At 39.0% G+C, this 16,740-nt stretch overlaps 2 protein-coding genes across 2 annotated transcripts; both read left to right on the forward strand.

The window, feature by feature from the left end:
- The first annotated feature begins 3,220 nt into the window (after positions 1–3,220).
- On the forward strand, positions 3,221–11,128 carry dbnla (drebrin-like a). Its single transcript, XM_042060125.1, has 15 exons — positions 3,221–3,620; positions 4,002–4,057; positions 4,266–4,378; positions 4,555–4,629; positions 4,762–4,917; positions 5,147–5,224; positions 5,369–5,520; positions 5,684–5,738; positions 6,025–6,096; positions 6,197–6,308; positions 6,421–6,549; positions 6,945–7,037; positions 10,273–10,379; positions 10,582–10,669; positions 10,808–11,128. Exons 1-15 carry the CDS (start codon positions 3,538–3,540, stop codon positions 10,942–10,944), a joined length of 1,506 nt encoding a protein of 501 aa, XP_041916059.1. The 5' UTR covers positions 3,221–3,537; the 3' UTR covers positions 10,945–11,128.
- Positions 11,129–13,273: 2,145 nt separating this feature from the next.
- Positions 13,274–14,842, forward strand: LOC121680069 (cytochrome c oxidase subunit 5B, mitochondrial). Its single transcript, XM_042059237.1, has 4 exons — positions 13,274–13,427; positions 13,933–14,003; positions 14,171–14,270; positions 14,538–14,842. Exons 1-4 carry the CDS (start codon positions 13,331–13,333, stop codon positions 14,648–14,650), a joined length of 381 nt encoding a protein of 126 aa, XP_041915171.1. The 5' UTR covers positions 13,274–13,330; the 3' UTR covers positions 14,651–14,842.
- The last annotated feature ends 1,898 nt before the right edge of the window (positions 14,843–16,740 follow it).

Genomic DNA, 16,740 nt, shown 5'->3' on the forward strand with positions numbered 1-16,740 from the left:
TGACCGGACCGTCTTTTTTGGGGAAAATGCATAGTCACCATACAATTTGCACAGACATTTTGCAGTTTACATTTACATGTATTCAGTTATCAGTGAGTAAGGCTGTTACTAGTAATAAATTCACCCAAAGAAGCACCTTTTACAACCATACAACCTTTTAGTACAATGATAGTTTCTTTGTGGAGAGAGAATAAATGAAAAGGTCAAACACATTTGACTCATTTTCTCATGCAAGGAACCTTGCCACCTCTCAACAAATGGTGAATATGTGAGTGGGAGCAGGGGGTTATTCACTGAAAATTATCTAGATGATGTGGCATCATGTGCATCAGGTGTTCCTTGGGTTTATAAGTCATACATGCATTCCTTTGTTCTACATGGGCATTTTCAAATACTTGTGACAATCAGATCTAACATTAGCCTACATGTAGAAAAATGACTCAAGATTCATCCAGCCCAAAAAGTCAGATATGTGTTAATTTCTATTCAGCGATTCAAATCTGCCTCAGTCATTGCAAGCACCTCTGATTGAATAATCACCACTATGTGGATACTGTTTTTAGAATTGATTTAGATTAAGTGTTAGTTAGTATAATTTGTATTTTAGTATATTTTTATATATTGTATTAAGTGTTAGTTAGTATAATTTGTATTTTAGTATATTTAGCATATATTCTTTATCTTCTACTGTCCTTATTGCTTAGTTGTGTTTTTATATTATATACTTTAATTACTATTTCTGCTGTTAAAGAATGTGTTTGTGTTGTATGTATGCTGCTGAGACCTTGAATTTCCCCTAGGGATCAATAAAGTATCTATCTATCTATCTATCTATCTAAATGAAAAACTGTAATATAGGTACAATAGTCTGAGTCATATAGAAATGACCAAAATTAGGTATTCTAAGAACTATTCTAAGAACTATTACTGTACTATTGCTGGGTGGAGGAGTAGGCTTTAAAGAGCAATTCAGATTTGTACATGACGCATCAGGGCCACTTGCCCTCAAACAGTGGCAAAGCAGTGTTGATAGTCTTATGTTTTCCGAGAGCGCCCTCAGGTGATGAAAATGAAAACAACAGTCATATTCTCTCAACATCGGCAACCACAGCTGAGGGACGAGATAAAAGAGAGCCTTAAACATTTTATTTTAACTTTAACAATATTTTTAATAACATGGAACGGCATTTTTGGTTATACCATGATGACGACAGCTGTATACAGAAAATAAAGACAAAGCCAATTGTGATGCAGTGTTAATAGCCTACTGACCTTGAGACTGGCATGGCCTTGATCTAGATCAGTGTTTTCAGACCAAGGATCACTTTACCAATAAAAAAAAATAAAAAATACGGACCACCTAGCTCAAAAAAACAAACAGACAGTAAACCTACTTCAACAGTATATTACACAATAGGCCTACTGACCCACCTTGTTTATTGTCTTTGCACCTTGCTTATTGTGTCCGAGGATTCATATGATTTAAACTGGTGTAGCTTACATAGGCAGTGTAGCAGTTTGGATTTATACAAGTTGGTTCAATATTGCAACAAACTCATCTATATTATATTTTACCAAGTCTGCTCGCGGACCACTTGGTATAGCTTGCGGACCACCAGTGGTCCCTCGACCACACTTTGAGAAACACTGATCTATATCAACAAAAGGAATCAGCCTCTTTGTTTTTACATAGCAATGTATAACTATTGTTAATTATATTGAGAACTTTATTAAGCATAAAGTTGCTGCCTTTATAATGTAGCCTAATATCAAAAAGAAGTCTAGGCCCAAGGCGTGGAAGGAGGCAGTTTGTTGAATGTCTTGTTTCCACATAGTCTACTGTGTTCAGTAATTATTTCTTTTGTATTCTAATGCCAATACATGACCACAAAAACAAAACAAAAAAAAACAAAAGAGGTGTAACATGGGAGCACTTCACATACAGTAATTCCACAATAATTGTGACTCATGTGAGACCCAGGACAGTTCCAAACCCCCTGCAGGTCTAAAGTCTTCGGTTACAGTAGCCTAAGCAGCATATTCCATCAGTTATAGGCGATGTCAAAAATCAATTTGTGACAATTATACATCTTCCATATTTAATGTAAGAGAATTACCTGTTTTAGACCTCTTAAAATATATGCTACAGAGAAAATCTCGATTGAGCTCTGTCATTAGCAACTAAAAATGTCTATGCTGCCCACGTATCAACCAATCAGGAAGCGTCCAAAACCTGCCATTTCATGTGTGTACAATACACTGAAGGTAAGGGGTGGAGCCAAACCGGGTCAGTCCCACTGACAAACCCACAGCATAGCTTTAACTGACTGTTCAGATGGTGAGTCAGGTATTTCTGCACACAATATTCTTCTAATCCTTCCCTCCGGAGAAGGGTGTAGTCGTGGAGACTTTGAGAAGACTATAGTCTTGTATACAATTATCATAATTTTGACCAGCTCATAAATTAAAAATATTCATTAATGAAAAATATTCATCAATTCAAAGCTATCTTTACAATCTGAATCACTAACATGCTCAACCATGTGTGAGGCACCAGGTGGTGGTGGTGTCATCATCACAAGGCAGTTTCATCTGGTTTTGGATAACAAATCTATTGCATCTGTTATCTAATTCATCTGCTTTACATCCAGTGGCTAGGATATGTAGCCTACAGTAGGTCTTATACAAATGTGCATAGACCCCCATCATTTGTTTCCAATGAAGATATGTGATGGTGATGTTCCTGCGTATAGCCTACAACAAAAGAATGTCCACTGTCACAAGTAAGATGTCGCAGTAACTTAGTAATGTGACCTATCTGGCTTAACTAGTTTCTGGTGTCTATTTGTCTCAGTAGTGTGATATATTCTAATAATTTAATGACAAGTAGCCTATAGTGAAGAATTCCTTCAATAAGTTATTCATTATTTAGACTGAATTCACATAGCTTGCTCTTGGCTCCAGGTTGTAGCCTGGCATATGAATATTCCAATGGCCTGTAAATAGCGCGTTAAAATATGTTGTTACACATGTTGGAATCCTTTTGTGGGCCCATTTGTCCTTCAATAGTTCACCAGCTGCTTTCTAAACCACGCATAGGCTATCAGATAATGCACGCGCAAACATATCATGCATGCAGAATTGTTGATGTAGGCCTAGTTTTGAAATGTTTCATTTAACGTTTGCTTACTGAATGTCACTGTTCTCTGTAAAAAAAAAAAGTGGTTAGCTAAAGTAATACCATACTGGGTAGCCAGTTTTGGTGCGGTGTGGCGAGGTACTTCGTGCCAGTGGCAGATCTTCCGTGTTGCAAATCTCCTCGACTCGTCGAACCAGATTTATGTAGGCTGGTCTCTCATTGTCTCATTGAAAGATCTTAAATGTTGAGGTTACCTTCAATCTTGTGGGTTTGACGACGTTTTGTAGGCCTTGGCTAATTAACCGATGGGGATGTGACAACGTTAATTTCATCTGTTTGAAAACGTTCAATAGTCGTTTAGTTAGGAGAACAAGAAGAATTGTGAAAGAAGTTTTACAATGTCTGTCAATCTGAGTAAAAATGGTACGGAGCTTTCGGCCGCTTATGGTGAAGTTTTGGACAGGAAAAGTAGCACAAACTGGTAAGAGACGTCGTTTCTTTCCTGATCATTATGGTTTTAATCTACTGAGTAAAATTCTGCACCACAGTATAGTGTCGGAACTTGAAACTTTAAGTCCGTCAGTTTCAGTTTTCCTTGCAGCCTGTAATCAGCGCAAGGGATTTTTAACAGATTTAGAGGCTACGCTTCCAGACTTTTACGCAAAATGTTCTAATTTGTCCTTTGTAGTATATGACTATAAAATGAAACCTCTGATTATTTTGTGCAAGCAGCTGGGAGAGTTCTATTCTAAAGAGGGTGTGGTTATGGCGTGTGGGAATTATAATGATTTAATGACATAGGATGAGCCCTACTGAGCACATGATCATAATATAGTTTTTTTACGCATTTTTATCCAACTAGGGCGCTATTTACATATGAGGGAAATACAAATGACATCCGAGTGGCAGGAACAGGAGGTGAGTGAGGACGTGTCTGTTCGTTTGTATTTTCAAGTAAAGAACCTGTGTGTTTGTGGCATCTTGCTACAAGAACACAGATCATGTACCAGGGCATTGTAACCATACATAAATATAGATCAACTGTATACATTTATGGAGGTGGGGGTGTCTACCTAATAAGTGGGTGATGGATATGTGTGTTCTTGCATGTAATGTCTTACTGTAGATGGTGGACTGGAGGAGATGGTGGAAGAGCTTAACAGTGGGAAAGTGATGTATGCCTTCTGCCGGGTCCTGGATGACAACTGTGGAGTGCCAAAATATGTCCTGATAAATTGGGTAAATTCCCAGTCTTCTTTCTTCAGTCTTTCTCTCTTACATTGCCCCTCACCCCCCTCAAATCCTTACCACCATCACTGGCATTGTGTGTATAATTATACACTATAATGATGGGTGTGTGTATTATTATGCTCTATAATGATAGTTCATCATTAAACCACTATGTTGTGTTGCAGACTGGAGAAGGAGTCAAAGAAGTTAGAAAAGGAACTTGTGCCAATCATGTCCGATCCATGGCTAATTTTCTGAGGGTGAGATCCCTGTGTGGTCTAAACATCCATAGGCATTATGCAATAAACAATTGCTTCATAGAATGCAAACAGTTCAAAAGATACACAAATGAAATATCCTCTTAGATTTTTCAAACTTGTGTACAACTATAGGGTGCCCATGTGACCATCAATGCTCGGTCAGAGGACGATGTTGAGCCAGAGGAAATAATGCAGCAGGTGGCCAAGGCTGCGGGTGTAAACTACAGTATCCACAAAGAGTCCAATTCCAACAGCAAATACAAAGACTCTGGTCCTGGACTTCCTGTGGTGAGACCATGCCTTGTGTAGCATATATGTTCATTCATATCAGATAATGAATGAACCAGCTCATTTTCTTTTACTGGTGAGCTGAATGTAGATGATGAAGGAATATATCTCCCCTCTTTAGGAAACAGAAATCACATGTGTCTACAAATTCATTAGTGCAACTGTATAGAATAGTATAGTATTGAATAAATACTTCCACACTGGATTAAACACATTGGTATTTCTTTAGGGTTCAGTCTACCAGAAGACCAGCGCTATCGATGAGATCAAAGGAATAAACAGGGACAATTTCTGGGCGCAGGCTGAGGTGAGAATTATATTTTCAAAGTATGTGATGACTTGTATATACAGCTTTTATTTTATGAAATGTATGTCTGTCTTTTTCATTTTTTTTTTCTCTCTGTCAAGTATCTCCTCTTATTTGCTCCTTCTTGTGGCCTTCTTGATTTAGCAAGATGAAAAGACTCGTCGCCTGGAGGAGCGCAAGAAGGTGAACGAGGACCGCCAGCGTTTGGAGAGAGAGAGGCAAGAGAGGGATGAGAAGGAGGCTGCAGAACGTGTGCGGCGAGAAAAGGAGAGAGGTAGTCAGATTGACCAACAGAGGTAAAATGAATTCCTTTTTATTTGATGGGTTATGTTGACATCATCCTGAGATTTAATCCCAGCAGTTAAATGATGCTCTTATTGTTGCAAACTCTACAAACCCTCATCATAACAGAGTGAAAGGAGTTGGGTGGTGATGGTTTATTTATTTATTTATTTTTAGACAATTTGAAAAGAAACTGGAGGCTGAAAACCAAGAAAAGGAACGGCAACAGTTGGTGATGTTGACTTTTATTACTCTTTGCTGCCTTTGCCTCCCTGGGGAAATAAGACTATACAATCTTATAGAATCTGTTTAGATATTACATTGAGACACATGCTCTGATTCACTAGCAATGAATAAATTCTTTGAGAATTTCATCAAATCATTTTTAACCCTTCAAGTTTCATATGAACACTGTATTCCAAACTCTTTGTTTGCCTGAAGTAAATGTATCACTGTGTGATGCATATAATATATATATATATATCAGGATCTGCTTAATCATCTAATTGCTTCCTCAGGAGGAGCAGGAGAGGCAGCAGGCTTCAGAGAGAAGGGGGATAAAGAAAGCTGAGTCTGTTCAGAAAGCCAATGTGAGTGAGTGGGACTGAAGGTGTGGTTGGTGAGGTTGAGAGACATTACGGGCAGAGCTGTTTAGTAAAAAGGGTTTATTGACCTCAAAATCCTTTTCAGGAGGCTGCGTCCCTTATCTCCCAGCGATCTGTCAACCCAAGGGATTTGTTTAAACAGATGGAGAGAAGTCCGTCTGGGAGCAACGGGGTCGCGACATCTGTCTCCCAGCCAGGTAAACAGACTTTCAACACCGACTGCCCTTCCCAGTGACCGCCCTAGAATGACTGCCATCCTCTTTGTCTGCCGAGCCATCTAATTCACTTCAGCCTGTCCACTTCCTGTAGGGCGTTTGAGAAGCCCATTCCTGTCCAAACAGTCCAGCGACGAGAGACCCCCATCTCCCCAGCCTATTTGTGTAAAAAAACCTGATCCTGTTGGATACCTTATTGAAGAAAAAGAAACAACACCATATGGTAGGAATCCCTTTCTGTATCAAACTCTTGATGTTTTTGATACACATCATCCCATCCTGTCCTATCTTATCATAGCTAAATGTACATTGGAGTCTCATGTTCTCAACATTTACAGGCAAGAAAATGTTTTCATATTCAGTTTTATTATTCTTGCTCAGTTTTGGTTTAAAATAGAAAATACTCTACAAACAATACATCTTCTACAAAGTCATAAATACTCACTGGCCCTAAACTCTTTACCATAAGTTAACTCTAACCACAATCTGCCCCAATAACCCTAATTGGAAACAAATCTAAGGCTCTCTATACACTACGACCAGCACCTTACCTGTCAAATGAAGGCGCTGATCACTAAATAAGGTGCTGTTAAAATGTCATCTATGGTTTGTTTACAGAGCCTGAAGTTGTTCCAGAACCTGTACCAGAGCCTGTTGCTGTGGATCACTTTACTCATGATGATGTGGAGGAATTTGATGATGAATGGCAAGGTATTTTTGAGTTTTTTGTTTTGTTTCAAGAAATATATTACAACTAGAAAATGTAATTTCAAGGAAATTACCAGTGCATGAAAATGCAAAACATGCTGTATATTAACATAAAATACAAAACAAACTTTTATTTGGAAACAGTTGTGGGCAGAGGAAACAGTTGGCTGGAGTCATAGTTGATAACAACTGACAGTTGAAATAGCTGAACAGTTAAATAGTTGAGTAGTTTAAATAGTTTAAATTATTTGATAGTGAATTATTGTAGTGAGGACATTTATTTTGAAACAGTTGTGGGCAGAGGAAATAGTTGAACAGAATCTGTAGTCTTAAAGGAGAATTCCGGTGTGATATTGACCTAAAGTGTGTTGAAACATGATACCGAGTTGAAACTATGAAAAGCACTGGTAGTTTACTTACAAGACTATTTATACAGACAGTATCTTCACAAAGTTAAGGGTTTGCAGCTATCTTGAATTTAGTCACGATAAGTCGGGCGACGAGTATGAATGAACAGGTATGATAAGGTATCAGATTCCAAAAATAATTCTGTGGAAATGCATGGATTCCAGTTTCTGAAACTGGAATCCATGCATTTCCACAGAATTATTTTTGGAATCTGATACCTTATCATACCTGTTCATTCTTACTCGGAAGTCTACCAATGAAGTGTGGAGATACGTTGAGCCTGGTGTAAAACAGTGATTTATTTGCATGGCTAGGCCGATGCCGAGTCACCCCATTGAAAAAGCTTTTGGTAGCATCGGCTAACTAGCGCCAGATTTTGGAGTGCAGGGGACAAGCCGAGATGGGCTGAGATATACGTTCACACTCAGTATCATGTTTCAACACACTTTAGGTCAATATCACACTGGAATTCTCAGCCAGACTGTATGCTTAAAGCCTGAGACAGAGTATATAGTTTAAAAATGTAATGTAGATAGTGTAATGGATGTTGATAGACAGAAAGTTGAATGGACGTTGATAGGCAGATTGTTTAATGGATGTTGATGGATAGTTTAATGGGTGGATGAGTGATGGAGGATGAATGTATAGAAAGTTGGATGGAATGTGCCTTATGCCCTTGTAGAATGGGGAGACACTGGGAGAGTTGGCCTAGTTGAGCAGAAAGCAGTTGATACAGGTGCAATCAGTTAAACTGGCTCTTTGATGGGGCCTTGTTGAGCAGTTGGAAGTTGATACAGGTGCAAATCAAGTTAATTAGCCCATTGTGATGTCATAGTGCCAATGCCAAGTCTATGGGGAAAAATAAACTTGTTTTTTTATTAATATCTCAAAAAGTATAACGTTTACAAAGGTGAAAAATACATTCCTCAAGTGTCCTTTTCAAGACCTACGTTACAAAGTTTGAACGAAGTTTCTACGTTTGTTGAAGCTGAATTAGACGCAGAAATTTGGTGGGAAGAATAAGAGGAAGAAGAAGAAGACTTCGGATAACAGAACAGTGCATTTTCATGCACTGTAATGATGTTAAATATTAAATATTTCATGGGAGTCTGAATATACAATATTCACTCAGACAAAGGGCAAGGTAAAGAGAGCTAGTTGTGTTCAGGCTGCCCTGTTCTTATCTGGCTCTGTGTGCTCAAGGCGTACGTATGATATGACTTTGTGTGACATAGCGAAAGGCTTTTCTCTGTCCTCTCCCACTGCTAGTTGTACCTGTTTTAAACCTTGTCCTCGTCTATCAGAGAAATGGTACCCCACAAGGAGTATCTGTTGGGAGCATGTGTACAGCTATTCGTTGTTTCAGCTGGTTCACAACATCTCCAGCATCATGAGTGCTGCCCATGCTTTATTCAACAAACTCTTCCAAGGCTCATGAGGGATGTCTCTCATATTTTCTTTGAAGTTACATTCAAAGTTAAAGTTATACGCCTACATTCATTGAAAAATCAATATTACAGGCTTGCAGATAAGTGCCACTTTGACTGTCCTAATGCTTAACCTGGCCACCAGCACACAGAGCTTGATTGTTTTCAAGGCCTCGATTTATTTTTATTATATATACTTTTTTTGAGAGAAGGTGAGAAGGTGTTTGCTGCAACTGTGTACAAAACTCCAGTTTATCCTTTTACTCACACCACATGGCATTTCACTGTTGGCCTGGCATGAGTCATCAAATAATTTCCCTTATGTTGTTCAATTGGGCCCATGACTCCTCCAACAGGCTCAACAATTCATTTGTGTTTTGTCCAGGGTCCATAACCCTTTCTCAACCTGACATACAGTCAAGTATACACAAGATTCACTTCACTTTCAGTTCACTTCACTTTTTTACAGTACAGGATGTTGGTGAGGGTGAAACTTGGCCAGAGGCTAGTTTTAAATAGATACCCTACCACTGGTGTTAGCCTGGGTGTTCCCATGCTGCCTTGCGCGCGATTTGATTCACGCTGCTAAGGCAGCCTGGAGACCATGGAGCAAATTTTCGCCTGAGATAGGGAACCAATCACAGAACAGGGGGGAAAGCAAGACGATGATGAGCTATGCACAGACGCATTTGATAGACATCCGTGGCACCCAATAAACGGATCTGGGCATTTTTTTCAAATACGAGAAAATGAACGTTTGGTTCCCAGACCACGTCTCATTGAGAAGTGGTGGCGCTAGCCAGGCTAACCACTGGTATGATTATGAGTGGACACCCTGTCAACTATAAATTCTATCATGGGAGACTGGAAGAGTTAAAAGGATTATTGAATTAGTATGGAGTTAGTCAGACTGAAATGCCCATCTGTTGCTTAGTCACTTTACTTATGAATGCGTTTTTTGTTGTTTGTGTTTGTGTGAAACGCATGTATTCCATGTAGCATAATGTTGATTAGCAAACTGGGGTGGCCTATCTGCTCACTGCAGTCCTGCCACAGATTGTCCTTTTATAAGTATAAGTAAATATAAGTAAGTAAGTATATATACTCTTTTGATCCTGTGAGGGAAATTTGGTCTCCCAATCCGTGAATTTGTAAAACACACTCAGCGCACAGTGAACACACAGTGAGGTTAAGCACACACTAATCCCTGGCGCAGTGAGCTGCCTGGAACAACAGCGGCGCTCGGGGAGCAGTGAGGGGTTAGGTGCCTTGCTCAAGGGCACTTCAGCCATGCCTACTGGTCGGGGTTCGAACCGGCAACCCTCCGGTTACAAGTCCAAAGCACTAACCAGTAGGCCATGGCTGCCACGGCTTTTCAGTGACCATATAATGTTGCTTTGTAGATTCAGAGGGATCAGAAACAGCTGGAGGAGAGGAGACACAACCGGTTGGGACACACGAAGATCAACTCTATGAGACTGTTGCTGAAATCAATGATGATGCCTCCCAAGTTAGACTTTGTCTTTCCACTTTTTTGATCATGAAAAATATTTTCGCATGGCACAATTTCTGTTAATTTTGTGACTACTGTCCTTGGATCACAAGTGCAAAATACACCACATACTGTATGAAAACTTAAAGAATAACTGACATTTGGGTCTCAATGATTCTGTTGTGGCCAATTAAAATATTTAACTGCACTCTTTGTTTAGTATGCCCAAGATGCAGCTGACTCCACTGCAGTGGGAGAGGATGCTGGGAGGAGCATCAGTGCTAGGGCTCTATATGACTACCAAGCTAGTGAGTATAAGCTGAGAGAGTACTGGCCCATTGTTGCTGCTCAGTATCCAGCATCCACGATTTTCACTGTACACATACAGATATGATAAACGATGTGTGTAGTGGAAGGTTTCATGGCCGGTTCCATTCTCTCAACAGCGGACGATACAGAGATCACCTTTGACCCAAATGACATCATAACTGGAATCGAGATGATTGATGAAGGATGGTGGCGAGGATATGGCCCTGATGGCAACTATGGAATGTTCCCGGCCAATTACGTGGAATTACTGTAAACAAAGAAAGGCCTGACATAAGATTGTATTGTCATGACATGATCGTGAGCGAGAAAGCGAATGGAAGCATATTTTAAATCTGTTGATCAAGATAAGGTCATTCAAATCATGGGTTTGTGATGTTAGATTGTATAAAATAAATCATTTTTGTTAACTTGAGTAATAAACATACTTTGGTGATAAATCCCAGGGCTGTGGTTTCCTGGAAACAGGAATAATTGCTGTCACAGCTCACAACAATTTCACTTCCTCAGAGGTCAAAAATAAGTCAGTATATAGAATATGTATTCCACTGTCTGAACCATAGACTGTGTTCTATATATACAGTCTATGGTCTGAACAGCTTTTTGTCTGTTACAAAAGTCTATAGCTTCATGAAGGTCACTTTACTGGAGCAGTGGAGGCATACTGACATGCAAACTGTTTTCACTATTACTGATAGTCAGATCAACTTCCTTTAAAGCAATTGTCTGACCTTACTGAATGCAATGACACACATTTATTGGGGGTGGGCCTGGCCCGGCACATCCTGGAGAAACTTGCTGCATCAACCATCCCCAATCCCTGAACAAAAATTTATTGATTTTAAACACAAATTTAGAATAGGCTATGGTTGTGTCAATATAGCAATTAGCAAATAAAATGTTTGATGACAAATACAGGACTTATCGGCTGGCAGGTAGCCTATATCTCATATTAGCAGTAGTTTCTGGGTTTGTTTGGTAGCGTTAACCTTTCCTGGTTTTTCTTCTGACCTAGTCAGAGAATACAGGGGAGCCGAATTATCTGTAACTTCAGGGCTAACCCCATTTCCCTCTATCTGAAATTGGTTAGCAAAAGAACAAGGGCTTTTGTCTGTAGATTTATTTTCTGACACTATTGACACTATTATATCCAGTCTCAACAGCGCGTCTATTTTCTCCATACGCATCTCAGTTCTAAACGTGCACTTAAGTCTCCCTCGCAGTCTCTCCATCCTTGTGCACAGGCCGCATCATTATACAACAATAGGTTATGTTGCTTAGATACATTGTAGACAAGTAGACATTGTAAACAAGTAGGGCCTAGAAATTGAAGCCCCAGTATCTATTCATGGCCTTTCTTAAACTAAAGTGATCAATTTATGTTACCGAAACAGTTTTGTGCCCCCTTGGAAAAATAAAATGCCCGTCCATGAATTGGTGTCTGCTGCTGGGTCTGTCCAGTGCCCTGAAGTAAACAGGACAATGACATGGACCTCATGCTCTACTTAATTAGTGCATGTAGCCCTTGTAGTCATTAGCAGGACTTAAAGTGTTCAGGCACTGTGCTTGAATTCAGGCGTGGGCTGGGCTTTTGAAGATTTGAAATTAGTCAATATGTCTGCTATGACATCTTCAAAACTGTTTGGTAACATCAGAAATGTTCTTTGCTTTAAGCCCTGCATTAACTGTGCATGGTTTGATGAAGATATAGCAAGCCAGTTGGGAGACATATTGTGCAAATGCTGTATTACATGGGCCCCATGTGATCTTGAGCTTTGACCTTGTTAATCGAGACTTGTAGTGATGAACTGTGTGAAGTTTGATGAAGCTCCTGTCTAACGTTCTCTCACACAATTTGGTCAAGTTCAACCAACAAATGCTGAATGCTAAATTGAGAAAACATCACAAAAGGGTTTTCTAACGATGGCATACTTTTACACACAATAATAAAATGATGACTAGTGATGGTCACAGAAAATAAGCCTTTTAGATATTCCATTCAAGAACAGCTGTTTTCAGCAGCATAGGCTACCACCGAAAAATGTGACGAGCTGTGAGATTTGATGTGTTTAATCAAAATGTGTGTTTTTTGTAACAATGTGAGTTGACAGTTATACATGGTATGACAAATTGGGTCTAATGGGGTCTAATGTTCACAACACAAACCATTGCCTAGCTTTATCACATTATAATGAACATCTTATGGAGTCGGAAAAAAAAGTAGGTGAACAACTGAAACCAAGGCTATATAAAACACTTTGACTAAAACGGCTTTGTTTATTTGAGATATTTTCAACTGCTGGTTTAAGGGATCATAGCCTACTTTACAAATATTGTATAACTTATGAAAGTTGCAATTGCTCACAGTTGTAAGGCTTTGACCAGCCTATTAGCTTATCTATGTTTAAATCTTACCAGAACGCTATCTGAATAACTTCCTCTTCCTATTGGTATTCGATTCCTTGTAATCAAATATCAATAACTACAATTTAAAGTGGATCACAGACAAATAGCAACATTCCATGAAAATTTTTCATACTCCTCCATACATGACGTCAAATAAATGCGACGGTTAAATAAGGGACGTACGTTTACTCCCAACGTCATCAAGCTATACATTGGGGAAGAAGCGCTGTGAGAAGATGGCTGCAAGGTTACTTCTGCGTACTGCCGTTCGGGCCGCAACTACTGCCCGGGTTACCCCGGTGAAGACTCTAGCCCGTGGAATGGCTGCTGGAGGTATTATATGTACTGGACACAACTAACCGCAGATGTAATTAGCATCACCAACAGCATCAAATTGAAACACGGCCAAGGGCAGTCAATGGCACGCCATGGAGGATGCCTCAGTGGCCGCTTAGCTAATGTTAACTAAAGTCAGCGTATGTAAGGAAATAGCTAGGCAGCTAGTAATGTAAAAGACGAATTCCTTTGACATCCATCATAAGATCACGTAAAATGTATTATATTGTTCATTACTTTTAGTTACCAATATATGACGTGGTTAATAAAACCGTGGACATTCTTAAGTACGTTAACAAACATTTATTATGTTATGTAGCACTACATTATTCACCGACGTGTTAGCATTGTATCGTTAGTTGGCTAAGAAGGTAGTCGCTAACTTCAGTTAGCAAAAAAAAACGTTCTGGTTTACATTACTATGGTGATCAAACCCGAAAACTTATCTGGGAACATGTAACGTTAAAATAAACTAGGCCTAATGTAAAGTCTTGTTTGAAAGGTATTCCATCCGATGAGGAGCAGGCAACTGGACTGGAGAAAATCGTTATGCACGCACTGAAAGACGGTTCGGTAAGTTCTTAGCATTTGAAGGGATATTTCAGCTATCTTCACATTAACGCGAGGCCTGTTGTGCAAACTTTATAGTCTTTTACGCTGTTTGGTTGCATCAGTTTTTAGAGATGCGATAAGTGACTTGATATAAAATCAAACTTGTGGGAAATATGTTTGTTTACTAGGATCCATACAGCATGTTGAAGCCCAAGGAATATGCAGGGTCCAAGCAGGATCCACATCTTGTCCCTTCCATCACAAATAAGAGGGTCGTCGGCTGTGTGTGTAAGTGTCCTAAGTTCATTTGGATAGATAGCCTACTGATTTTTTTTTTAAGACCAAATATAAAACGAACCAGAAAATACGTTTAAAAGACTATTTCATATATTGCTATTGCTGCTGTTGATCAGTTTGGGATTGTCAATGTATATCTCGAGGTGCTCTGGTCATTGTGCTAGCAGCCAGCTCCATGTTTGGGGCTAGCTTTAGCTGTCATATGTTGTGGTGTGACCCCTGAGTAATGTCAATGCCTTTTGCCTGCTCTCTTAATAGGTGAGGAGGACAACACAGCGGTGGTGTGGTTCTGGCTCCATGCAGGAGAAGCCCAGCGCTGCCCTTCCTGTGGGTCTCATTACCAGCTTGTCTCCCACGAGCTTCCCCATTAAGACAGCAGTGTGTGTACATAGCAGTTTGTCTCCAAAAATGAAATTATTCCGTGTTCACACAATTTTACACACAATCAATAAGAAAAGCCTCAATCAGTAGTTGTGGATTTATTATCCTCATCACAAGAGCCCGCTTACATGTATTCACAAGTTGTACATGTGCTCCTCCTGATTATTAAAATATTAAATATATAATTGTGTTAATGGTGTGTTTGTTTACGCATGCAGTTGGAGTTTACAAAATTACAAACTAATGTGTTTTATCAAACTTAAAATATAGAGCAGTGTTTCTCAAACTTTTTCAGACCAGGGACCACCACAATTTAAAAAAAAAAAAAAAAAAAAAAACAGTAGACCTACTTCAACAGTATATTACACAGTAGGCTTACTCACTGAACCACCTTGCTTATTGTGTCAGAGGATTCATATGATTTAAACTGGTGTAGCTTACATAGGCAGTGTTGCAGAACTGTTTGGATTTACAACAAGTTGGTTCAATATTGCAAAACATTCATCAATATTATATTTTATCACGTCTGCTCGTGGACCACTTGGGATAGCTTGCGGACCACACTTTGAGAAACACTGATAGAGGATGTTTGTGTTCAGGATAATTCCAGTAGGTGTCACTGTGTAGCTGCTTTGGAAAAATATTCTGATGCTAGTGGTTGTATGTAGAAAGAACTTGTTTTTGCAACTATCACTAGATGCAAGAACTTGAAATTATTTATCCATTTACATTAGAACATGTAGTTAGTTTAAACTTAAAAGTCAGATTTTAATTGAAGATGGCCATTTGCAGATTTATTCAATTTATATTGAATGCTCAGTGTAAATATCTAAAGAATTGAGATTTTTTTTTGTTTTTTTTTTTGTTAAAACTAATCCTTTGAGGAACTCTGTCATTGTTCTTAATTTCAGGTCTGAACAACTTATATCTAGCTTTCCTTTGTGTTCAAGATGAGTAGCAAACAGTGCTACAAAACCTGCTCTCAAAATATTTTAGTTTTATTGCAACAAAGAGCCAATAGCCATAAATAAGTTCATATAAGTACAAGCTGGGAAGCCCAAAAAGGGTCCCAAAAGACATATACCAATTTAAAGGTCATGATACAGCTGATCTTGATTAACAGCACTTTGGCATGGAAGAAACATCAGATATTTTAAAGACCTGGAGGTTTGATGGGAATGTTTTCATGTAAACTCAGAATGGTAAAAGTATATCTTCATTACAACCTTTTTGCACTTTGTGCATGATCAAGTAACACAAAAAAAGAAAATGTCCAGAGATATCAGTGGTATGTGTAATAAAACTCGGTTGAGCAGCTTTCTGGTTTGGAGGAGCTTTGCTGCTGTGGCAACTACCAGTGTTATTCGTCTAATCATTATTGGACATCATTTGCTGGTGGCTTTTTGTGATGAAGAGTGGGATATGATAATGATACAGATACAATAAGTTTGTCAGTCTGTCCTTTTTGTTCATACATTTGTTTATTGCATATTTTCATGAAACTTACTGCAAAACTCCAGAATGTCCTTAATAGAGTTGAACAATTGTGAGTTTGCTTTGCTGTATGAAAAACTTCTATATCTGGTAGTAAATTGGCAGCACAAGTCACTAAACTAAAAAAGCCCTTGAAATAGTCACAGACTGTGGGCAAGTCATGTTTGTGGGAGGTCATGTTTTGTGAAATGTGCAAGCCGTGTCCACCCTGTGAAATTGAGAGTCCAGTGACTTTCCCTTGCCCTTTCCTTTTCATGCAATCATGTCCAGAAAAAAGGTTCATTAGATTAGACACAGGAACAATTCTTGAGTTATCTAACAATCTGACTATCTGACTGCATGAAAATGCACTGTACTGTTCTTCCTAGGCATTTTATTACAGTGCATTTTCTGTACTGTTCTTCCTATAGGCTTCTTCTTATTATTATTATTACAGTGCATGAAAATGCACTGTAGGCTACTGTTCTTCCTAGGCTTCTTCTTCTTCTTCTTCTTCTAACACGTTTAATGCAGCTTCCACCGTTTAACGTAGAAACTTCATTCGAACTATGTTACGTAGGTCTTACTTAGGACAAGAGTGCTATGT

This window comes from Alosa sapidissima, chromosome 13 (assembly GCF_018492685.1).
Source record: "Alosa sapidissima isolate fAloSap1 chromosome 13, fAloSap1.pri, whole genome shotgun sequence".
In the NCBI taxonomy this organism is placed as follows: domain Eukaryota; kingdom Metazoa; phylum Chordata; class Actinopteri; order Clupeiformes; family Clupeidae; genus Alosa; species Alosa sapidissima.